This window comes from Pelobates fuscus, chromosome 4 (genome assembly GCF_036172605.1).
Source record: "Pelobates fuscus isolate aPelFus1 chromosome 4, aPelFus1.pri, whole genome shotgun sequence".
Taxonomy (NCBI): Eukaryota; Metazoa; Chordata; class Amphibia; order Anura; family Pelobatidae; genus Pelobates; species Pelobates fuscus.
The window spans coordinates 225869926-225896602 of NC_086320.1; the positions used below are offsets into that span (position 1 = coordinate 225869926).

General features: G+C 40.5%; 1 protein-coding gene across 2 annotated transcripts in view; it reads left to right on the top strand.

Moving 5' to 3' along the window:
* Positions 1-521: 521 nt before the first annotated feature.
* The window catches only part of COL15A1 (collagen type XV alpha 1 chain), a 353153-nt gene continuing 326997 nt past the window's right edge, over positions 522-26677 (top strand). For both annotated transcript variants that reach the window (XM_063451925.1, XM_063451926.1), the window contains exons 1-2: positions 522-800; positions 946-1028. In XM_063451925.1, the coding sequence (XP_063307995.1) occupies positions 790-800; positions 946-1028 (94 nt within the window). In that variant the 5' untranslated portion in view covers positions 522-789. The remainder of the gene's footprint in view (positions 801-945; positions 1029-26677) is intronic.

Genomic DNA, 26677 nt, shown 5'->3' on the forward strand with positions numbered 1-26677 from the left:
CAGAAGACTATCTCATATAGTATAATACATGAAAAAAAAAATTCATAATTTATGCTGGAGAGTAGATCACATGCAGATTGCATAGGCTACCACTGTGCAGACTATGTGTAGATACCCCAGGGGAGTAAACCTAAAAAAATGTTTTGCCTCTGCATAATGATGCCTTGTTCTCTTGGAATATAAAATATTTCACTCCTCTCTACGTGCAAGTTCTTCCAAAACGCTTCTGTGTGGGTTTTCCTAGTACTTAGCTTTCATTTGCTGTGACCAAGTATTTATATTACCTGGCGAATGCTTACATTATGCATTGCCCAAACTAACTGCAAAGAAAGTATGCAGTTCACTTCTGAATTCCATGTACTAAATACATATGTGTGATATGTATACAAAAAAACTGAGGGATGTTTGAGGTCACACTGCATTTCAGGAGTTATAGTGAGGGAGGGCTGCTATATGTACTTGGGGGGGACATCATAGTTTGGCGTTAAGACTGGGGTGATGCATCTAGAGGAGAGGTGGCAAGAAAAGATGGTCCTTGCTAATAAGATGAACCGTAGTGCATGTAACTAAAGGCGGTGGTCTAGGGAGAAAATGTAAAAGGAGTCAGATTTCAGTGTTGGAACCCTGATTACAGTGACTCACTGGAGAGTCTCAGAGCTGCCTTTGTCTCACTCTGCTCTGTAACACAGAGGGAAAGGCAGCAAACTTTATAACTAACTTTTTTTTCATTTGGTATACTTTGCTCACTTTTTTTATGCTTGTGAAGAAACCCTTCATTATCCTCAAGAAATGGCTTCAAGGTGAGAACAAGGGATTTTTTTTTTTACTTTCAAAAAACAAATTCTGCTGCATTGCTGTAGATTAGTACATATTTCTAATCATACTTTTGTCTCAATTTTCTTTGTTTTGCTTTTATTTATTTTTTTGGCATATGATGTCACTCAGGCAAGTCCAACGGCCCTTGAGATTGATGTACCTATTTTTTGGATGCCTACTTCCATTCATTCTAGATGCCCAAATCTGGGAAGGTAAGAATTTCCTTATCAAACTTTGCATGCAGGTAACTGTGTCTGAAAGTGGGATTGTTAACCCTTCAGATGCCTGACCTGGAAGCATGCAGTTAATATATTTCTTGAGGGTTAATTAAAAGTGCAGTTTTATACCCTAACATTTTTATAAATAAAAGGTTGTTTGAACCAGTGATTAAATATGACAGGGGAATTTGAAATCATGCATGCTCATCTTTCATACAGCATATTAAAAACAAATGTTTTAAATTACAATCAGAACTGTATGGGAGGAAAACGTATTATAGAGGAAAAACAAGTTATAAAAAAAAGTTCTGATGCAAATGTGGAAATCGGAGTAATCAACCTAATGTAGTAGTGAGAACATGGAATAGATGACCTGCAGATGAGACATTATGTAGAAAGGAAATTCTAGGATTTAGGGACTGGGGGAAAGCTGTGCTGAATGCATGCATTGATACCGTTTATTCAATCTTTCTATGCTGTAATATGTTTCCCCTGATCCATATCAGTGGTATCCCCAAGTCAGTGTGCTTAACCTTGTAATATATTAACTTTATTGAACAATGGGAGAATGTAGACTCTGCATTAACTCGGTTAGTCCTTCTGGTGACAGGGTTATAACTATATATGATTCACGAAGAATGTATTTATAAACTGTTTGGAATTCCAAAAAGAAGTTTGATTTACTTAATAACAGCTATCTCAGGATGATTGCTTAAGTCTGTGAGTGTGGGACGTACATCAAACTATAAACTCAACAAGTAGTAATTTGCATAAGATCAGTATTTTGGCATGCCAAGAGTTACCCTTAACAAATTATCAAACAGGAAGAGAAAAGAGTTGTCTTCCTCTAAAAGTATGTGATTGCAGCATCATTTGGCTACAGAGTTACTGTAAAATAAACTGTTGAGTTTTGAGTATAGTGAACTTTAGAGTCTATCTTTAAGGTTTATGTAATAGAAAATCTAGAGCACTTTCTAAAAACAGAGCAATAACAATGGTAACCCAAGAATTCTAATTGTTCATAATTTGGCAGATTTTTTTGAGTTAGTAGTCTGATGTCTTTTTACTCTGAAACAGAAAGAAATCATTAAAATTTCACATGGGCAAATGGTCGAATTTCACTGCACATATGAGAGGTATTTCCAGCAATCTGAATGCATAGACCAGGTGGCTGACCACTCTCTGGTCATACGCATGCAGCATAGTTTATTGGAGTGTGCATCAGGGAATTTGTTTTGATAAATGGAGGATATTTATGTAAAACTCAACTTTTTAAGGCCAGTTTTACATTCAAACAAGGTAAAACGTTGCCATCTGAACACTTGCAATACAAGCTACAAAAATAAAATAAAAATGTATTTTTAATATTGTGGTGAACATCATTTACAAATAGTAATTATAACTTCATCTTCGGAAAAAAATAATGAGCTATTTCAAACTTGCAAGTTCAGGTAAGGACTTAAATGAGAGCAGTGGTAACTATGGATCCCACCATTAGAGTGTACCTGGGCACACCTGCCAAACCCCTTAACAAGGTCTATAGAATGGCACGCATGGTTGGAATGCCACTAAAAATCCCTTATCCTGTATTGAACCTTCCAAATATCTGGCATACATGGAAATCAATACCAACTTACTGACGATGTTCCTCACTTTGTTCTAGAATTGCTTTTATTCATAACAGCTCACATGTCCTATTTTAATAGACACCATTAGCACAGAATAACTTATTGAGACTGATATAGTTATATCGATTTCGTAGCTGGGTTGACAGATACATTTTATTTTTATTACAGTTTGAGCAACTTAAAAACCACAAGAGATACCTAAAGAAAACGGACTAAACAGAATAAATAGAACTAGCTGGCCATGACTGTTTGATCTAAGCTGCCAAAATGAAAATCTCCTTTCAAGAATATGGGGATTTTAGCCTGTACCTTCAGTTCCATAATTTATAGATTATATTTAATCAATATTATCAATGATATTAAATCAGTGCTGCAAAATGTTTAAAATATCTCCTATTCTGAGACCAGCTTTAATACTGAAAAACACTTACAAACAGCACAGAGTTTATTAGAGCTCCCTTCTCATTGCCAAAACACAGGAATAGCCAACTATGCATGAGTTCTGTTTCTAGCATTGTGCAAGCTGTATAATGTGACACATGTTCTTATTGTGATCCAGGATTTACTATTAAGATTCTGTTATTCATTTTAAATTTAGAAGAGGTCACATTATGAGGTGTGTACGTGCGTTCGCGTGCATATGTGTGTGAATATTGTTTATTTTTAATTATATTGTTTGTATTTTATAGCAGACAAAGGGCAGCCATTACTTTATTCTTCTCTCTGAATAATATAGCAACTGACTATGATTTGTGACTGTGTTATAACTAACCGCATACACCAAACAGCAATTACAACTTTAAAGAGTTACTCAAAGCACCATAACTACTACATGAATACCCTGGACCAGTTCCCTGGTAATTGGGTAAACCTATTAGCAACAGTGTGCCCTTTAACCAAGGCCTTGCCAGCCTTTGCTGCTCCCTGGTGGTCCAGTGACGCGCTTCTGGCTCCTGCAGAGCTGCAGAAGCCACAGTGATCTCCATTCATTGGCTGAGAGCATCACCTGACTCCTCTGTAAAAGGGACTGACATTCTGTTCAATTCTGGGCTGGCATCCCTGTAACGCTCACAGTCTGTGTGTTTGTATTGTATAAAGGTATTGCATTTCTTAGAGGTACCAATAAATATAATTTTATCGATAAATTACATTTTTAGACAGAGACCCAGTGCACTGCTTTGCCTGGGGCCCGGAGTTGTTAATGTTGTTAAAATGTCACTGGTTATCTGGGCTTCTAACGGACAAGATACCAAAATTTATTTAATATATATATATAATCATTTTGGATGTGTTATGAGGGTGCCAGTTAACCCTTTACTACAGGCATCTGAGATGCAAATTCAGCACTGATGGCAGGTATGAAATTATGGCAAAATGGAGCAACAGTAAGTAGGAGTGCCCTGGAACCCCAACCCATAATAAATAATTAAATATATGTTGCACTGTATAGAGTTTGTAAAGCGGGAGTGCACTCCCAGAAGAGACCTCAGGTTCCAGCTTTCTGTCTGTGTAAAAGCTTTAAAACTCTGAAGATAAAGGAATACTCCAAGCACCATAACCACTACAACATATGAGAATGGGCCAGCACAGCCCTGCTTAACCATTCTAAAATTGTTTGACAAGTTACTCTGGGAAGGCAAGGGGCATTCCTGACACTATAGCCACTACAGTAGGCTTTAGTGGTTCTGGTGTTTGGAGTATTCCTGTAGCAGGGAAAGCTTCATTTAGAAGTAAGGCATAGGTATAAAAGAACTATAAGAAACGTGAATAACCATCCAACAGGACATATTGAGTGGGAGCTCCATCCACCAGGACATATTTAGTGGGAGCTCCATCCACCAGGATATATTTAGTGGGAGCTCCATCCAACAGGACATATTTAGTGGGAGCTCCATCCACCAGGACATATTTAGTGGGAGCTCCATCCACCAGGACATATTTAGTGGGAGCTCCATCCACCAGGACATATTTAGTGGGAGCTCCATCCACCAGGACATATTTAGTGGGAGCGCCATCCACCAGGACATATTTAGTGGGAGCGTCATCCACCAGGACATATTTAGTGGGAGCGCCATCCACCAGGACATATTTAGTGGGAGCTCCATCCACCAGGACATATTTAGTGGGAGCTCCATCCAACAGGACATATTTAGTGGGAGCTCCATCCACCAGGACATATTTAGTGGGAGCTCCATCCACCAGGACATATTGAGTGGGAGCTCCATCCACCAGGACATATTTAGTGGGAGCGCCATCCACCAGGACATATTTAGTGGGAACGCCATCCACCAGGACATATTGAGTGGGAGCTCCATCCACCAGGACATATTTAGTGGGAGCTCCATCCACCAGGACATATTTAGTGGGAGCTCCATCCACCAGGACATATTTAGTGGGAGCTCCATCCACCAGGACATATTTAGTGGGAGCGCCATCCACCAGGACATATTTAGTGGGAGCTCCATCCACCAGGACATATTTAGTGGGAGCTCCATCCACCAGGACATATTTAGTGGGAGCTCCATCCAACAGGACATATTTAGTGGGAGCTCCATCCACCAGGACATATTTAGTGGGAGCTCCATCCACCAGGACATATTGAGTGGGAGCTCCATCCACCAGGACATATTTAGTGGGAGTGCCATCCAACAGGACATATTTAGTGGGAACGCCATCCACCAGGACATATTGAGTGGGAGCTCCATCCACCAGGACATATTTAGTGGGAGCTCCATCCACCAGGACATATTTAGTGGGAGCTCCATCCACCAGGACATATTTAGTGGGAGCTCCATCCACCAGGACATATTTAGTGGGAGCTCCATCCACCAGGACATATTTAGGGGGAGCTCCATCCACCAGGACATATTTAGGGGGAGCTCCATCCACCAGGACATATTTAGTGGGAGCGCCATCCACCAGGACATATTTAGTGGGAGCTCCATCCACCAGGACATATTTAGTGGGAGCTCCATCCACCAGGACATATTTAGTGGGAGCTCCATCCAACAGGACATATTTAGTGGGAGCTCCATCCACCAGGACATATTTAGTGGGAGCTTGTTTGATTAGTTTTTTTTCAGCGCAGTTATGTTCCTTTTTACCAAAATTAAATATTAGTGAGGGAAGCAGAAACAAATTTCCATCTGTATCCACTTTATCTGAATCATCTATATTTTTCCTCAACATCTATTTCCTACTTTCTTGGGCAACTTTATCTCTTCACTGAGCTGTAGAACAGTAATATATTTTTAGCAAGAATTTATGGGGAAAAAAAAAACAAAACACACTGGTTAAATACTACTCCCAAAGGATTTAAAACATTTATGGAATTTTGAAAAAAAAAAAAAAAAAAAAAAGCTAAAACATTGTGCCTTATTTGTGAGTCTTCCTGTGAGAACAAATTATGACATTTCACCTAGCATCACTTTTAAACACATAGATGAAAGATCCAATCTCAGATCCTCATGTGCAGAAACTCCTAACCCTGGATTACAGGAAACAGTAATCATCATGAAAACAAATGTAATTTAGATTATACAGTCCGACCAACAGTCCGCCATGGAAGTTATAATTTCCACCAGAAATATCCTCAGCACTGATCTGTTCCTATTTGAAGAGATGTGCATAACTAGAAATGCAAATCTTTTATGTAGCTGAAATGAACTAGAGTCCATTGCCCTTTCCTTGGTGATGGATTACACTACAAGCATGAAAATGTCCTTGTGTCTGTACCTTCCGTTGTGGTTTTGAAATTCTGGATCACCCGCTAGCAGAAAGCATTTGGATTCCTGGCAAAGACTTGCAGGAAAACATGCAGGGTGCACTAGGGATTATTTTAGTTTGCTCTATGCTTAGCTCGGATCGTGCAAGCAGTTTTGTAAATATTCATTGCTGTAGTTACAATAATTCATGCAGTTGTGCTTTTTTGTTGTTATATCTTTTTAAGGTGTCATATATTTTACTGAAACAAACTAAATTATATACAGATGTTCATGTTGAACTTTTCAACTGTCTTGTGTATTAAAATGCTCTACCCAGTGCCTTTACAGTATTTGCATTTGATCAAGTGCAGGTCCAGATGGTGTATATAGCAAAGTGAATTTGGCATGAGGCTTACAAATATATTATTTAACGTGATCCATACCAGGTCACCCTTTGGATAAGATGAGCTGGGCACCAGTGTTCAATGCTTAACGCTTACACGTGGTTGCAAAGAGAGAATTAACCTTTGGGAGCCTGCCACCAGAGCCTGCAATGTGACTTTGTCATTGGCTTTATTATCGTCAGTTACTTTGTCGTCTGCCTCACAGTAACACTGAAATAGGCAGCGGGTTGTGAGATGGCTGGACTAACAAATGGCAAGAGCAGCATTAATTCAAACTAGAAATGAGCAACCAAGCACATTGTGATACAGACTGCACATCTATGGCTGAGTGCCAATAGAAAATGAATAGGATGTAGATTCCAAGCAAAATAATTTTATGTAAAAACGCAGCCGGGAACCATTTAATACTACGATAAGCTTGAGAAGAAAATCTAAAATATGTATATGGTACTTGTTATGGGATGGCAACAATGTTTAGCTTGTTGCAATAAAGTTATTAATTTTATTTGGACTAGGCTCCTAATTATGAAAACCTCAGTTTTCCACACTTACCTGGAATATGCTAGGGAGGTGGCTTGTTGGGTTACCAGATTTCTCATATCTGTTGATTTCTAATCTGGCTTTTGTTATCTCACTGGCAGTCACATGGATATTGTATAACTGTGCCATGTGAAGCTGGTACAGTACTGTGTGTAACATTCTTTTAACTGATGTATACACAAATATACACTTGTAGCTCTCTGTAGTGGTTTTGGTGCTAGGAGTGCCTGGAACCCCAACCCATAATAAATAATTAATCATGTTTTAATGGTTGGACTTCTTACCTGTGGTTCGACAGGTGTTCCTCCACATCTTCATTACTAATGCTGGAGAGCCCAAAGCACCTAAGCTGACACTCTCAGTCAATGAGCTAAGCCCTGCATGAAGAGAGTGTGATGGGTCCCCTGTGCCCAAGACTGAGCACACCCATCCGAACAGCTTCTTCCCACCACCAAACCACAGATGTCAGCCCGTTCACGAAGATCCAGTCAGCTAATACCACTCCCCCAAGAACAGCAGACACACACAGCTTGAGAGCAGAATAGGAACTATTTTTTATTAGACACACCCAGGTATTCATATACAAGTAAACTCATTAGTAAACACACAAAGGTTTGGAACAGCAACCAATCAAACTGGCCTCCCATCCTCTCCAGCAGTTCAACAGTTTTTTTTCTTCCCCAGCTTGCATGAGGACCTCTTTATCCACTTTAAGCCCTCAGTGCTTTGCAAGAGTGGGACCCATTGGCTGCCCCCAGTTGCCCACCCATAATCAACAAAAGGCCCCGCAAAGATTGAAACCAGGGCCTGACACCAAACACTCTACCAATCCCAGGTGCCCACTTTAGTCAAGTGTAGCGATCCAGGACCAGCTGTCCAGCATCCCCGGGGACCACAGGTGGTGAACACAGTCTCATCCACCTGTATTGGACAAAAGACCCTCATTGCTGGGTCTGTACAGTCCCTCTCCTTCCAAGCTTCTCATGAGGGAAGGCGCCAGCAGCACTCTGCCCTGATGCCAGTTCTTCTGCCCAGCATCACCACGGCCTGAGGGCAGAGATTAGCAATACTCCGCCCCGCTGCTGGCACTTTAGCTGGGTCTCCCTTGTTCCCAGTTATGGGGCTATCTGTGCTTGGTAGGCAGAGGCGAACGGAGCACTGCCATGTAGCTTGTTTGGCCTGTTCGCAGTCAGGCTCAGGAAAAAGGGAAAGGGGAGGGCAGAGACCAGCTGCGCTCTGCCCTGATGCTAGCTTTTCTGCTAGGAGGGTGTCCGCAGTCCCATCCACTACAGCTGGAACCCGGTCGGTAATCTGCCGCTGGAGAGAAGGGTCGACTATGTCCTCTCCCCTGTGTTCCCACTGCCGCTAGGGAGAGATAACATTTGCATTATCTCCCTGGTATCTCCCTGGTACTCACGTTGTTACTGTGGAGGGACAACACACTCTTTTCTCAGGCGCTCACACTGCCATTGGGAAGAGATGCTGCCTGCATCCTCTTCTTGGACTGGACTCTGCCGCTGGGGATCTGGGAAGGTTGCCCAGCATCCCTTTTGGGCTGGTGTGGTGACCTCGGTCCCATCCACACATGCCAACTTGATGTCTTCCCAGGACCAGTCTATTAGATCTCCTATTTCTGGAGATGATTATGAGGTAGGTGGTACAGCAGCTAGGATCTCTAACCTAGGGTATTTCAGGTCTAGGTCAGCCACTCAGCTCTCCAGGTACAGAGGCCATGGTCCCATCTGCCTCATCAGATTCAGGTGTCCTGTCTCCTGATTCCGTGTATTCCCGTGGCAGTGAGAGGTTATGCTCAAACAGTTCTAGATAGTCTGCCTCGTGGTACCACTCCTGGTACACTAGCCAATCGAGATCTTGACCTAGGGCTAGTACCTCTGAGGGCAGCAGTCTCTCCTGTATTTTGGCTTGGATGTCCTAAAAACTATATCCTTCAGGACTGCCAAAGTCTTGCTTTTCTGCAAACGCCTCCCAAGGCAGGCTGCTGCTGCCGAGATCGTCCCTTTCCGGGGAATAGGGTGTCCCTGACCTCATCTGCTGTTGGTTCGCAAACCAATATAATGCTTGGTATCCTTCTTCGAGCTCCCTCTCTTTTCTCACTACCCTCCATAACTCGGCAGCTTCGCTGCTCATAGGTTGATCCCAGAGGACGGGGAGTCGCAATTTAACCTGGTCCCCGAAGCTCTGTTCTGGGGTGGACAGGACTTCACCTCGGGATCTGTGCCACTCCTCATGAGCATCTTCCCACAACTCTAGCCTAATCAAGGCTCTCCATTCTAGGAACTTCTCCTCTGAAATTGACCCTCCTATCACTGCAATGGCAACTTCAACTCTGCGTTCGAAGTCTCACACTGGAGCTTCCCAATCAGAGGCATCTGTCCCCAGCATTTCCGCCATCCGAATCTTCTTATACCATGTGGTCTGTTTCCACACCTCGGTCCTAGTTACTCGGACGCCCACTTTAGAGTTGCTGGCTCTGTAGATTGCTTGCCTTCTCTGTCCTCTGCTGCGATTCCTCTTTTCAGCTCCTCTCAGCGTCACCTTGTATCCAGGTGTACGCATCAGCCATTCACACTCCATGGCTCTCTCTGTTGGCTCTTCCTCACAAAGGTATACTTTCTCTTCTCTGTTGTGGTTTGGATCCTTGCTGGAAGAAGCAGATTCCACCGCTGGCCACCATTGTGACGGGTCCCTTGTGCCCCGACTGAGCACACTCATCCAAACAGCTTCTTTCCGCCGCTAAACCACAGATGTCAGCCCATTCACGAAGATCCAGTCAGCTAACACCTCTTCCCCAAGAACAGCAGACACACACAGCTTGAGAGTAGAATAGGAACGAATTTTTATTAGACACACCCAGGTATTTGTATACAAGTAAACTCGTTAGTAAACACACAAAGGTTTGGAACAGCAACCAATCAAACTGGGTTTAAACAAACAAACAACCAATCACACTAAGCCCATTAATAACCAATAGGACACACCATCACAGAACACCTACTTTGCATACACAAGAAAACATTATGCATTGGGTAAAGGGATTAACACATAGTCAACAATAGGTGACTCAGCTCCCTGCGTCACAAAGGGAAAAGTCCCAACCCCCACCCATGTGGTCACAGTGTCTCTGGTTCGGTGACATCTTGTTTCTCCATGTTGTGGCTAGATCTAAGTCTGTGTGGTCTAAATGGTCGCTCCCCAGCAGAACCCACCCAAAGAAAGGGGCCCTTGATGCCCAAGTGACGGCATACCATCATTCCGTCACAGAGAGCAAACAAAAGTTTTTACTTAGGAACATCTGGCATTCTGGCATGAGTAGAGGTTATGCTATTTAGAGTGTTTAGAGTATTTATAATGTATCTTTAAATGCACCAAAACAATTTTAGCTTAATTAAGTAGTTTTGGTGTACAGATCATGCCCCTGCAGTCTCACTGCTCAGTTAAATCCCTTTGTTTATGCAGTCCCAGCTACACCTACCTGCATATGACTTACACAGTCTTCCTAAACACTTTCTGTAAAGAGATATCTAATGTGTAATCCTCCTCCAATAACACATTATGTTTAAATTTAAATTGTATGATCTCCTGTTCTCTTAATAGCCTTCTAAACCATACAGGAGCCTCTTGTGTGTGATTAAAGTAAAATTCACAGAGCAAGTGATAAATACTTCTAAAGTACGTTAACAGCTGATTGAAAATTCAAACTTTTTTTCATGCAGGATGTGTGAGTCACATTCAGGGGAGAAGTGTCTTGGGCTGCATGGGCAGAAACAAAAGTGATTTAACTCCCAAGTGTCAGTGAATAAGCAGTCTACAGGAGCACAATATAATATAATAATACACGAAAACCGCTCCATTAAGCTAAAGTTGTTTTGATGCCTATATTATCCTTTTCACTTAACTTTCCCATAGTGGTGAGCAACCCGGGATATACCTTTACTACATAAGGAAATTGCTGTGCCTGTTGATTTAACATCCTTTAATATTGAAACCGTGCAGTTTAGAAAGCAATTCTACAGTTTTGCAGTGATAACATTAGCAGTGGTTAGAGAGAGATAGGGATGACATGGTCAGTGTGAGCATTGCTGGAAGGAAATTGTTTAATATGCACTTTGGTACATTTTAATAAAATGCTTCTGTCTTTAAAGTATTGATGTAGAGTTTGTGCCTAGAAAGAAGGAAGTACCCACTGGCCTCACACTTGGTTGTTACCATGCGATGCTATGTTTGGCAACAGCACATTCTAAACATTCTGACACAGCTGGGCAGACCTCGTGAAGCTCTTCCATTTAAAACACAAACCTACATTTCTCGAATGTAAACCACAGCTCTGCAAAATTACAAAACAAAAAGCCTCATACAATTTAGATATTCAGTTGAACTAAAATTAAATGTCTGCCTAATTGCCTAGTTGTTTTATAAAATGGGAAATTTTCGGAGACCTGATGCAAGAAGTTCTATGTGCCATATATATTATAGCTCCATGTGAACCTCGTGATATATAACTCCAAAGGCCCTTGGATATATTTTATATCAGGTCATATGTTTGGAGCACTGATCTGCTTAATTTGCAACAGTTGCATATACTGTTATGGCAAAAATGATAACATCCTTCACTATTTCAACTCTGGGCTAGGTTTACCTGCTGGGCTCCTTCAGTCACAAAATTAGCATTTGTCCCTACCTCTCCAACAGTGTCTTAAACTCTGTGTCATTTGCTCCATGTGCTAAAGAGAAAAATAGAACACGCTAGTCAAGCCAGGTTTTAATTGAGTTAAAGGATCACCATAGTGTCAGGAAAACAAAGCGGTTTTCCTGACACTATAGTGCCCTGAGGGTGCCCCCACCCTCATGGTCCCCCTCCCGTGGCGCTGAAGGGGTTAAAACACCTTCAGCCACTTACCTTATTATATATTTTAAATTAAAGTGGGTAAATGTCACGGCTTTATTAATTTAAAGATATATATATATTTTACACAAACAGTCATTGTCAGACCAAACTCTGTACTTATGCCATTATATACATCCCGACCCATTATACCCCCTGACAATGACCCATAACATAACCTAACATCCATAATCAATGACAGTATTAAATTGTATAAAACAACAGACACAGCCACAACAGGCAACATAATATAACAGTTTTAACATTGTAGGGGTATTCCGAGATACCCCTACACCACCAGGTTGAAAGCCACTAAATTCCAAATCCAACCAAGTGAATATTGAGTGAACTTCCAAGCTTCCAGCTACCATTCCTACCTACCCCCAATATGTCTACATCCCCCGCCCAAACTAGCCGATAACAAAAGTGACAAACCCACACCAAACCTGTGAACAAAGGAGGGAGGGTGGGACAACAAGAACTAAGTCAGGATTTGTTAAAATGGCCCCTACACTAAAATATCCGTTATTAATATTCCCCGCCCCCTAACCCTCTCAAACCAATTAACCTTAACCAACTGTATGCCTGCCTCCTAGCTATGTCAAGGCCCATTCCACTTAGTTTCACTGCTCCATGGGCTACAGCAAGAATGTCTATTGACACACACAACTGGAAATAGCGTTTATACCTTGTGGTCTAATTGTATTTGTTTCATAACCCTAAATAAAATCCCATGAGCCAGTAAATGTATATTAGCACACATTACCATAGGTTTGTCAATAGTAAACACTTAATTTTTTCATGAAAAATCCATTACATATGCTAGGAAATGTTCTAAGAGCAGTCCCATAAGTACCAACCATATACTGGTTTCGAAGGTAAAATGTCTTATTTTCAGACATAAATATTTTGGTGTATTATGACAGTAATGCTTGTACTTTTTCTATACTTAAAAAAAAAAAAAAAACAACAACCTTTTTTAAGATAGGTACTTTGTTATTGTGGCGTCCATGCAAAAATAAACATACCAGATGGGAGTACTGATTACCATTGTCTATTCTTCTAACTAATTTGAGCCACATGCATATGTACATAAACATACATACATGCAGAGAAGGATTAAAATCGAGGCAGGTTTCCAGTCCCCCTCTCTTTACCCACATAGGGATGGTAAATGGGCCAAGCAAATTAATGGTTCCTGGGCCCTGTCTAATCCCTGGACCCTGCCGAGGTTAGCCTTATAATTAATCCTGCTCTGCGTACATGCATATAAAAATACTTTCATGTCAGCAATTCCATTCTTTATACATTTAGAGAATGTCATAATATGGATGGAAAGTCATGTTCTGAGTTTTCTTGCAGACAATTTGGCAGTGATTGACTACAGACATTTTGCAGTGGTTGGAGTGTGGATAGTCTGAGCACACTATAAGTGTATATCTATTACTTATTACTTTTATTACTTAAATTTGTGTATATTTTAATGTGTCAGTCTCCTTTTCTGTACAAATTGAATCGGCAGTTCTTTTTACCAAACACTGACAGATAACAAGGATTTCAGAATTACATTATTCTAAGGTGGAGATAATTCACACTGGGTGACCCAGCATTGAACTCACCAGTGCTGAAATGTAGATATCTGTAAAAATGTGTACTTTTCCTTTGTGACACTGAAGAGTTTGTTATCTTAGTTTGCTATTACCCAATACCCCAACATACCTAATAATAGTTTCCTACATGTTATTTTATGACAATGGCACTTATTAAAAAAAACAAAAAACTCTCTACCGGAATTCTTTTTTTCAATGTTTGGTATAAATTATAATGGAATGTACCACTTGAACATGAAATAAAATCATATGCAAATAAATAGAGTACAGAAAATCTATCTAAGTACCACTTGTTCTTCTAAAAGACACAGGTGAGGGAACTTGCTTTAATACGGTTCAACAGTTTCCTTAATAACATGTATGATTTTTTTAAACATTCAAGTACTCATCATGAACTAGAATATAATGATATATTTAACTCCACAATTTATATTGAGAATACAGAGCAATGTAGAAATGTCATTGAGTTACATGTATGCAAGTAGAAGCAAATCTGGTAATATTATTCATATGCCATGAATAGCAATGTGAAGGGAAGGATAAGTCATTCAGAAAATGCTATGTCATCCAACAAGACATTAAATGAAGCCATTTTAAAAACCATAATTTATTATCTTTCGCTCACAAGGTCATTTATGGACAGGACAGTAACACTTTTGAATCTGGAGTTATATAAATAATATCAATGGAATACATATTGGTTGTGATGAAATGTACGTGAAAAATGTCTCAGTGGTCAGAAATTGTCAATAAACCATCAAAAATCTAATTGAAAAAACAGTTTTCTGTACAAAGCAAAAGCTAGGAGTTATTCTATCAATCCCAGTATTTAATTGGCTGCTAACATCACCTGCTCTCTGAAGTCTTGTTTTTATATCAGTAACTGTTACTGAAAGCACTATATGCTGATGCAATTGCAACATGATCACCTTCACAGTGAAAAACAGACAAATAACTAATGCCTGTATCTATCAAAATGTATATTTTCTGTCAATTATTTGCTGTTATATATCTCCACTGTATAATTGTAATACATTTGTTAATATCCTATTTTAATTAAATATATGTTGCTTAAAAGTTTCCATTTTCACTTTATACAAAGTTAGCATGTGTTTCCCATGATTTTTAAAAGTGTTTACCCACAATGAAGCCGCACTGAGTGATCTTTGCATTGCTGTAACATAGACCTTTTCAATAGATCACATTATGTGTAGTGACTTTAGTCCATTGTCCAATTACAGCATATTACATTCATTAACATAACGTTACTAGGAGCTAGTGACTAGTAGGGCTTACATATTGCTGAAAATATATGACTATTCACTAAACAGGGAATTTTGTGGTGAGTTAAAAAAAATCAACTCATCTATGTTGGAGATTTTTGGCAACTTGGTTAGTGAGTAAAGATAATTAGTATATAAAGGAACACACAACAAAGTACAGACAGAGGGTATATGTAATAGGTGCAAAGAATAGGGTTGGCCACTACCCCTTTTGGTCAAAACAAAGCATCAGCCAAAATACAAAAAAAAAAAGAAATAGTCCCGTGTTAATCACAATTCAATTTTAAACATTAAAATAATTATTTGATTTTAGCGGTTCATTGGACTGAGTATAACCAAAATGTCTTCTATGAAAAGATACATTGAGATGTATCTGGTATTCATGCTTGTTCTGGAAATATGTCTTATTAATCAAGCCAGAGGTATTATCCCTTAATTTTTCTTAGGGGGCAGGAGTGTGAGGTAATGTGGCCATTAATTGAACGCAGTACTGCCATTTTGAAGATGCAAATACCTTCACTTCCTACCAGGTGGATATCCTTGCTCTGCCCTGAAGTCTGTGAAATCCCACTATGACAGATATGTTGCAAGTTGTAAATACATGAATTAGTTCTATTGTCCATTCCATTTAACTTTGACAATTGGCCCAGAGCCCCTTCAATATGTGCATGATCATCTGGATTCTGATGGAATTGAAAGAACTACTTACTACATCTCATCCTTTTGCATCTGCCTTTCCCATGAGAATCCAATATGTAGACTCAGTTAAAGTGTATCCACACATATCTCAAGCAAAACATTTCACATACAATACATTCATCAAAGAGTCACATATAATTTAGAATTTTCCAGGGGTCACATTAAAAAAATAATAAAATTTTAGGCAAGTAAAGACTGTTGCCCTATAAAACTCTTCCAAATGGTGGTTTCTGTACTCATGCGAGAATCATTGTTTTCTACTTATAAATGTATATAGAGGCATTTAGTAATAAAGCACACTAGCAAAATAATTAAATAAATAAGTACTTCTATTGTACATTTAGCACTAGTAGTACAGTTATAGTAATACATATTAGTATTAAAATGGTTATTATATTTAATCATTTTAAAAGTATATTTACAATATATAATTTTTTTACCACATTGGCCAATCATAGTCTAAAAAAAGTAAGGCATTTAATGTCCTCTCCTTAAACGCCCGTGGCCTGAACACACCACAGAAGCGCAGGCTCGCCTTCTCCCAGCTCCATGCGATGCATGCCACAGTAGCCTGTATACAGGAGACCCATTTCTCTATCACAAACCCCCCAAAATTCTTCTCTGCCAGATACCCCGCCTCCTACCATGCCCTGGCGCCCAACAAAACAAAAGGTGTCAGTATCCTATTCCACTCGGACTGGAACTTTAATTGCTCCACGGAGTATAAAGGTGTTGAGGGTAGACTGCTGATTCTAGTCGGCAAGCTCAATGGTGTCCCTGTGACGATAGCGAACCTATACGCCCCCAATACCAACCAATTCGCCTTCATTAGGAAATCTCTGAAAAAGCTGGACAGACTACGACAGGGCCAGACATACGTATGCGGAGACTTTAATTGTGTCCTAGACCCTAATCTCAACAGATCGGACAATCCAGGCTCCCACCCTCGCTCCACCTCTCTTGGCGAGAAACTCTCCGCCCTCCTACACTCCCATGGCCTACATGACACGTGGCGTTCACTATACCCAGCAACTAGAGACTACACATTCTGCTCGATGGTCCACGACCAATACTCTCGTATAGACATGTGCCTAGTAGACATAAAAACCCTGGACACATTGGCCAAGGTCACTATCGACTCTATTACATGGTCGAACCACGCCCCCTTGCTGTCCTCCTTCACCACACTGCACCCAGTCAGGGGACGAGGAACATGGCGCCTCAATGAGTCGCTCATAGATCAGGCTGAACAGAATGTAGAGGTGAGGAAAGCCATAGTGCGCTACTTTGCGGAAAACCAGTGTCAAGACACGTCCGAGAAAGTGACATGTCTAGCCCATAAGGCAGTGATACGAGGGGTACTGATTAAAAAGGGAGCATCATTGAGACGCAAACTCGCGGAAACCAGTACTGCACTACTCAGGGACCTGAAGATAGCCGAGGACCTCCACAAATCCTCACCCACAGACACACACAGAAGGGAAGTTAATAAGATCAGGGCGACCTTAGAAACCCATCAACTTCAGCGAGTGGAGAGAGCACTCCGCAAACTCAAGTGTGATTACTACAGACAGGGGAACAGGGCAGGGAAGCTACTAGCAGCTCAGCTACGCGAAAAAGCATCTCAGACGCGGATAGCACACTTAGTGGATAACGTGGGAACAAAACTGACAAACCCCAAAATGATAGTGGATGAGTTTGCAACATTTTATGGGGCACTCTACAACCTCGCCTTAGACCCTATCCAACACCAACCAACTCCGCAGGACCTAACCACCTACCTGGACGAGGTGGAACTCCCCCAGCTCTCTAGCGACCAAGCCTCGCCCCTTAACAACCCAATTACCCCCGAGGAAATCTCCAGAGCACTTAAAGACATGCCTAGACATAAAGCCCCAGGCTCAGACGGATTTACCACCCACTACTATCGAGTCTTTGAAGACCTACTGCTCCCACACCTGACCTCTCTGTTTAACAACATCATGGAGACAGGCTACATTCCCCCCAAAATGCTGGAGGCCACCATAATAACTATCCCTAAACCGGGTAAACCCACGGACCTCTGCGCAAATTACCGCCCTATTTCATTACTCAATGCAGACACAAAATCATTTGCCAAAGTATTAGCCAACAGAATACGCCCCCTTTTATGCACGCTTGTCTCCCCAGAGCAATCGGGCTTTGTCCCAGATCACCAGGTGGAGGACAACACCAGGAGGGCATTGGATGTACTGGAGCTCATGACCAAGAATAAGACGCAGGGACTGTTAATGGCTCTGGACGCAGAAAAAGCCCTTGACCGGCTCCATTGGGGCTACATGACGGAGGTCCTCCGCAGATTCGGATTTCCTGAAAAATTTCTCGGGGGCCTCCTGTCATTGTACTCCTCCCCGACAGCTACGGTCATGCGCTCCGGCCTCCTCCCGACGCTTTGCCCTGTCGAACGGTACACGGCAAGGGTGTCCATTATCGCCCCTCATATTTATCCTAGCATTAGAACATTTGATACACAAAATCAAAATGAACCAAAACATCGCAGGAGTCCCCTCGCCACTAGGTTCCCAAAAAATAGCTGCCTTTGCTGACGACATCCTCCTATTCCTGACCAACCCGACAGACTCTCTGGACCATCTCATGTGCCTACTCCAAGACTATTGCCAAGTGTCCTACTATAAAAATAATGTGGCAAAAACACAGGTGCTACCTATGAATGTGACCATCTCCCACCTCACCGCCCTCCGAGCCCTACACCCCTTTGACTGGAGGAAGGACACTCTCTCCTATCTAGGTACACATCTAGCACCTTCACGACGCTGCCTCAAACGACACAATCATGACAAGTTACTGACTAAAACAGAGGCGATGCTAGAGAGCTGGGGGGCCAAAAACACCTCTTGGCTAGGCCGGGTTAATGCCGCCAAAATGATCATACTCCCACAAATACTGTTCCTCTTCAGAGCCCTTACTATTGAGCTCCCAAAATTTTTACTGCAACGATATCAGCGCATGCTCAACGCTTATATTTGGAAAAAGAAACCGCCAAGGGTTTCCATAGCGAGCATAACCCTGGTCATGGGTGGTGGAGGGGTGGGAGTACCCAACATTTCCAAATACTACTTAGCTACGGTCCTGTCCCAAATAGCACGCTTACTGAGGGCCCCAAGACGCCCCCTGTGGTACCACCTGGAAACCGCAGCTATCACACCACACAGTCTATTGGACCTCCTATGGGTCCCACTTAAGTCTCAGCCCCGACACTCTGGCCTGCTATCAACTACTAGCACAGCCCTCCGCATATGGCAACGATGGGCCCCAAAACTGCTCACTCACCCCATGATTTTATATGCCCCCCTAACAAGCCTACAATACCTCACCCAAGACCTGGCCCTAGACAGCTGGACAGAGAGGGGGATAGTAAGAGTATCCCAAATCTTAGAGACTACGGGGCTAAAGCAATTCCCCGAACTTCAGCAGACATTCCTCCTCCCTGGTAGGGAACTTTTTAACTACCTCCGTGTCAAGCCCATACTGCAGGGCGTCGCCTAAGCGGCATCTGACTCCCGAGAGCCTAACATGTTTGACTCCCTATGTTGCAGCCTCAGAATCCAAGCTGCCGCTCTCCCTATGCAACCGAAAACTCCTAGAGGTGGATAAACCAGATAAGCTAAAGTACATGGTGCAATGGGAAAACAAGCTTAACTGCACACTAGATGCGAACAAGTGGTTAGCAGCGATGGCATTAGTGAAAAAGGCCTTGCACTGTCTAGACAATGTAGAAGCTGCCTATAAACTCTGGATGAGATGGTATCTCACCCCTCAGCAATTGGCCCTAATTTACCCAGGTGCACAGCAGACATGTTGGCGCTGCTGCAGGCAGGTGGGTACCATGTGCCACATATTCTGGCAATGTCCTTTACTAACCGCCTTCTGGAGCCAAGTACAATCGCTCATTGAAACAAGTCTACGGAAGGAGCTCCCGCTCACTCCGGAGACTTACTTACTACACATGCTGCCCACAACACTCTCGCACTCTGAGGCGGTGCTAACCACCCACATCACACTAGCGGCTAAACATTGCATAGCCTCCCTCTGGAAATCAACTACTGCGCCGGGAATAAAGCAGGTAGTTAGCAGGGTGAATCAAACGAAGCAGCTTGAGAAAATATCACACACAATCAAGGGCACCCTAACACGTTATAACCAAATATGGTCAAAATGGTCAGGTCAGCTGAACCAGGACCCAACACACTCTTAGGTCCATCAGCCACCACGCCCCAAGAGTCAGGGAAGTGAGGGTTTGAGTATCCAACACAACTCCCTTAATTTCACAAAGGAGGACATGGCGGCTGAGCAGAGCCTATGCGAACTAAGACTGCAAACTAAGACTGTGAGCTGAGACAGTGGTCTGAGACAGCAATCTAAATGGTGAGGCAGCATCCCGAACCCCTCCCCCCACTCTCATTCCCCTTCCCTCCCACCACTAGTTCTCCTCTCCCTTTTTATTATAATTTTTATCTTAAAGGTTTCCCAGCAGTCACACATAGTATCCAAAATAACCAGATCTGGATTGCCTATATATTCACCAGATTATAACGATATAACATCTGCTATCGTACAATGTCACTACTCCCTTTGTATGTGACTTGCAAAACTATGGCTGTAATGCTCTGTGAAATCTAGTTAAACTCTGCCATAGTAGGATGTTTATACTGTGTTTATCTGTTATATATTCTGTTTTAAAAGCACTGTAATACAAGTACTGAAACAAACAATAAAAACAAAATATTAAAAAAATAATAAAAAAAGTAAGGCTTTTCTTTTTACTTTCCCTCTATGAAGACTTGAGAAAAATGAAAATTAATATTTAAAATAAAAAGTAGTATTAGAGAATGTAAAACATTAATATGATCCAACCGTCAATAAAGTGATAATCCCATGTTACTAGACTTATTTCAACGTATCCTGATGCTAAGGAATTGTAGCAACATTGCAGTGCCCATGATGAATAATTCATATTTTTTTGTGTGTGTGTTCTGTGTTTCATTTTCAGTCTTTTAACTCCTCGGTAATTGGCAACTGCCTGCAGATAGGGCTGTAATATACACAGACAAACCATTTTTAAAATTGAGAAGCATTAGTTTCACATACAACAACAGTGCTGAGCTTTCATTTATTTATATAGTGTTCTTTTTCTAATCCCATTCCTTCCCAGATCAAACAGCAATCCCCAGAAAATTATATAGAAAGCAGGCCTTATATTATGGTATTAGTATAACCGTTCTGACTGTGGCAAATAAAACCAATTACCCTTCTTAGTTTTAGATTCAAAACATGTCTGGAGGCCAATAAAGAGTTAATATTTTATTTAAACCCAACCTCATGGCAATTTATGCTAAAAGATGTGTGAAGAAAGAAATAGGATATGTAGCATTTTCAGCTATGAGAAATGTCAGGGAGAGGAGGAAGAATGCTGTCTATTTATCCACTCTCATCATCTATGCCAATGCTACAGAAACAAAACAAAAGGGGTTTGTGTTATATGGGATAGCCATTTTTTCCATTATTGAAATATTTCCCTAGTGTAGGACAGGGCACTCATGGATCCCGCAGGGTAACAGCCTCCAATAGAACAGCTGTATTGCTTTGCTGTGGCAGCCATCCAAGTGTAGGTCAGTCTGGGTCAGCAATCGTCACAAAATGGAGGGTATTTAGTGTTCTTTAGAGGGCCTCGTCTAATCATGAAACATTTTTTTTTTTTTAAATGAATGATCAGCAATTCTATAGTTCTCTTGTATAGAGGTCTGTGTATAGTGACATGACTTACAAAGATTAGAAAATATGCAAAAGTATAAATCATTATTCAGTCAGGAAATGGGTTATAATATAAATAATGTATTATACATGGATTGTTGTATTTTTCTGTTAATTGTTTTATTAGTGGTTAAAGAAATTTTAACTGTGGATCACCTCTGACCTTACTCAAAATTAACCTGTCATTATACGTTTACATTAACTTATAGCATCTACTTAATTATTGTCACTGTGATAATATGAGGTCTATGGATGTTACTCTAATTACATCCTTCTTTAGTCTACATTTTGCGCCAATAAAATATGATTGACCATACTTCGAAAAATATCTGCCAATCCATTCCTATATTGCTCTAGCAAAATGTGATATTGGTTCACCAAAGGAGAATCACAGCAACTACATTCCTGTAAATGCTATTTCAAAAAACAATATAATGGCATATTGGAGGATACACCTGCTGTAGCCTTTCTGCATTTCTCAGCCTAGTGGACAGTCATGTATATTATGACATATATATACTTTGTCCACATTGTACCTCAGGAGAACACATTGAACTAGAGCAGGGGTAGGCAACGTTCGACACTCCAGATTTTGTGGTGTACATCTCCCTGATGCTTTGCCAGCATTATGGCTATAAGAACATGGGTTGTAAGCTTCACGTCTTGTCTTGTCTTGTCTGTTAAATTCCATATGTTAATTTCTTGTTGTTAAATATCCCCATTTTACAGTTTTAAAGTGCTACAGAATATGTTGGCGCTATATAAATGCAAGACGTAATGGAAGAATGCTGTCAGTGCTATTTACACGTGAATGGGTATATTTTAAAGGATCATATATAGATAAGGCATGCAGCCTTCTGTACGCTCTACACTGATTTATGCCTACCATCATTTCAAATGGGCAAAGAGGAAACTTTAATCTTAGGGAGCTGTTTTAAGAAAATTTAGGTGACGGATTAATTAATAACTATTTATGCAACTAAAATGTAATTTACAGCAAGAACAATAAATGTGTTGTAGAAGAGAGAGAAATAATGATAGAAAAGAGTGACAGAGGGCATTTGAGCCCAAAATAGGGGTTGTCTCTCCTAAATAGGGACACTTGTGCGGTATGCCGATAAATTTGTTAAAGTCACATAGCATGTGTTCTTAGTAGAGATATATTCCTTACTTGACGAAGTTGTCACTCATGTAAGATAATTCCAATGCGACTTTCCTAATGAATAATTTATCACAACTTTCATGTGATTGTACATTTTTAAATAAATAAATAAAATAACATCACAATAAGATTTTAATCTGTGATTTAGATTCCGCAATGGATGATCAGTTTAAATACAATGAATCTATTGAAATTAATGTCAAGTTGAAATATTTGTAAAAAAAAAAAAAAAAAAGTGCACACAACATTTCTTTGAGTCTATATGAGTAAAATCGAATGCCCGTCAATCAATGTGCTAGCTCACCTCTGAATCACCCGGTTATACACAGACATCAGCTCTGACTGTGTGTAAACCCTGGACATAGCTGTCAATGGGTTTCAAAAAAATGTTTCAAGCTAACACAGCTTCTTAACAAGCCCACTGCAGCTATTGAGTCATTTGACTTGTAAAGGGTATTTGAGTACAAGTCGTGGGGAGGGGGATTGTGCAAACATTAGACCAGTGATGTAGAGCAGTATGATATTCCAGAGTGGAAACACACAAATCCTGTTTCCAGATTTCTTCTGGCAGTTGCATAAATGACTTAATAATTGCAGCAAATTAAAATAAATTGAGCAAATGCGCCAGAAAATTATTTTTGGATACAGTCATATTGTATCACTGAGCACCAGATACCTGTGATGGAATTGTTAATCGTTCTAGTCTAATGTAGGATATTATTTGACAGAAGATTAATTTGATGACAATTATTATTACCTTTTTTGTAAGCTACCAACGTTCTATTGAATAACTGCTGCAAGGAATAAGTGAATAATAAATTGCCACAGAACCAAACATATTACTAAATATGTCAGCATTTTGGAAATATGTCAGTTATATAGATATCAGTTACTTCCATTGTCTAATAATTTGCTTAAATATCATCTCTGTCAATCATTAAAAAAAATGCTGATTTCTTATAAATGTAAAGTACAGTCAATTAACTTGCTTGTCTGTGGAGTTCTGTCTCTTTGTTAAAATAATACATCTTTACTATTTTATTTTCAATGAAAGTGATGAAAATAAAATGTGTGTTATGCCTGTGGGACGTTCATGTCTGACTGACAAGTTAGGATTCAGTGCTTAATTTCCCTAGTGATTGTGAAAGAATAGTAGGCCTTAACACTATGCACTAAGCTCTCAATCACCATTTCCTATTATGTACATGAATAAATCTTTAGCTGCTCAAAAAGAAAGGGAAAGGTTAAAGGTTAACCTGACTAAACTAGTTACAAATCAGTCACATAGCACATTTACACTCCCTGTTGAGATTAATGAAACACTCCAAACATTCTTCTTCCAGGTCAGATAAATCCCTGGGAAAAAATAACCTCTCCTGTAAAAAGGAGACACTAATTAAACTGCACAATTACACAATAAAGAATCGTACATCTGTTTCACTTTGCAAGTGCATAGTACATTAATTAGGAAATCTTGAGGATAATGCATTTTAGCGGTCACGTGTGAATGTCAAGAGAATGCATGACAGGGTTTAGAATGGTCAAGGAGAATCCAGCAGGTGGTTTACCATTCGGTGTGGGTAGTGTTAACTGGAAGTGTGTTTACCACCACTCTAAATGCTTTCCTCATTCTAGACATGATTTTCTATTCTGTTATACCCCAGAGATCAGTAAAAGACCTTCACACAATGCAACTGTCCCAGCATATTGTCAAGTCCACTTACATAGTACATTAACTATCTGTAGCGTTACTCACCTTTCCCAGGGGCCGGCCGCGGTCCTCTCTTCAAGCCGCGCGCGGCTCATCCGACGCTTCAGACAGGAAGGCGGGCAGTGACCGCGAGATGCGGTCACATGTCCCGCCTTAATCTAAGAGCGCGCCGCGAGTCTCGGGCGCGCTCTTAAAGAGACAGTGGGAGCCTAAATTGCCAAAAGGCTCCCATTGGCCCCTGTCATCCCACACACCCCATACACTTACCTTTTGGGGGTGTGGAAGTGACAGGAGCCAATCACATTAGTTTTTAACCTATTTATACTTACCCTTTTCCCTTAGTTCCTTGCCCTATCGTGGTTTCTGCTACAGTTCCCTTTAGCGCTTGTTGTGTTCAGTTGTGTTCCTCCGTACTTGACCTTGGCTTTGTATTCTGACTTCGTTTTCACTTTATCCTTGTCTGTTCTGTTTGCCGGCTTGCTGTTTCCTGTGTACCAGACCCCGGCTTGTCCTCGTTTACGCTGTCTCTTTGTGCCCTTGACCTCGGATTGTTCCTGACTCTGTACTTCTCCTATATACGTCGAGTCCGGCCATTCTAAGGTCCGGTAGACGTATCTCTCCTCTGTTCTGTCTTCTGTTTAGCTGGATCCTGCGTGTAGGGGTATATTCTCGTTACACTATCAAACATCCACAATGCTATACGGCAGAGTTTCCCAAACCAGTCCCACCAACAGTCCAGGTTATGTCAGTATCTCCATTGGAATAAAACAGGAAAACACGTCAATCCTGGATTGATGTTGGGCCATGAGGACTGATTTGAGAACTGCTGCTTTAGGAAACAAGTTAGCCCTCTTAGTGTATTCACTCGTTAATCTGTTTTAATGGTTTACCCAGTGGCTGCCTCAATGTCCATGAGGCCAATGAATTCCTTACTTGGAGTTAATTTGGAAACAGTTTTCACTTTAAATACTTGCAATAGTTGATATAGTCAGACTCATAGGGAGGTAGATTTAAATTATAAGGTCCATATTCAGATGAGCTCAAAAGGATTACATTTCAGGCTTTTTTTGAGTCAATCTTTATTTAAGACTTTTTCACCAATTCACAAATAAGTAAATAAACACGTGAGGAAATATGCAGGGGAGGAAATAAACTAGGAATAAGGCAACAAGGAGGAAGAAATCACATAAAGATAGTGGGGATATCCGAATAATGGCTTTTGGAAATGACAAATTAATAGTGCACATCAGTCCGTACTTTCAAGGAACAGGATAATATAACGTGAGTATAGCAGAGAAAGCCAGTGATATTATCCAGAGACTGATGTGTTTCATTATGGGAGTATGCAATCTAAGACTATTTCAAATCAATTCTTATATTGGTTTGTTAAGTTTGGACTGTTGTAAACGGAGTGATAATTCTCTTTGAAGACTACATTATTTCCTAGCACAAAATTTGAGTTTTGTGAGTACTCTATAGTATAGTATTATAAAGCTAGAGTGAGTAACTTTTTGGATCTTTAGACATTTTAAATATTTATTTCTAAAATATTTTTACCAGGAAGGATACATTGAGATTTCTCTTGTTTTCACTATTTCAATTTTTTAAAAAAGCACAAAGAGATATAGTTATTCCTATTTTCCCAAACGTACTTGCTGGGGAAAAGATTTTACTGAACATTTTTGGGGATATTAATAGCATTTTATAAATATATCACCAAAAAGAAGGTGAAAGCATTGCACTTTTACTCTATATATACACTACACTAGCTATGTTATATAAGCGTGCTCATTTTTACTTTGTCAAATACCTCAGATGCTTGCCACACAGCCAGTGTTTAATAATCTAACTTCAAGTTTCAGTCCAAACCAGCACTCCATAAATCCTGCTTAAATCAAACAACACAAGGCTTTCCCAGTTTACCATATTTGACTAGATTGATGAACTATGTTTAGAAGCAGTATTATTTAAACCTGTTCTCAGTCCAAAAAGACCAGCATTTGAGGATATCTTTTTAGTCATCGCAATAAAAAAGTACCTTATTAAATGATCTGAACCTTGTTTTGCTAAATGCTAGAACATTTATTGAGGCAAAGCATGCAGAGAATATAAGTAGAAACAAATGTATCTTATCTACCTCCAGTGATTGGTGTCATCACCTTCCAATTGTGTCATGCTCGCTTGAGCA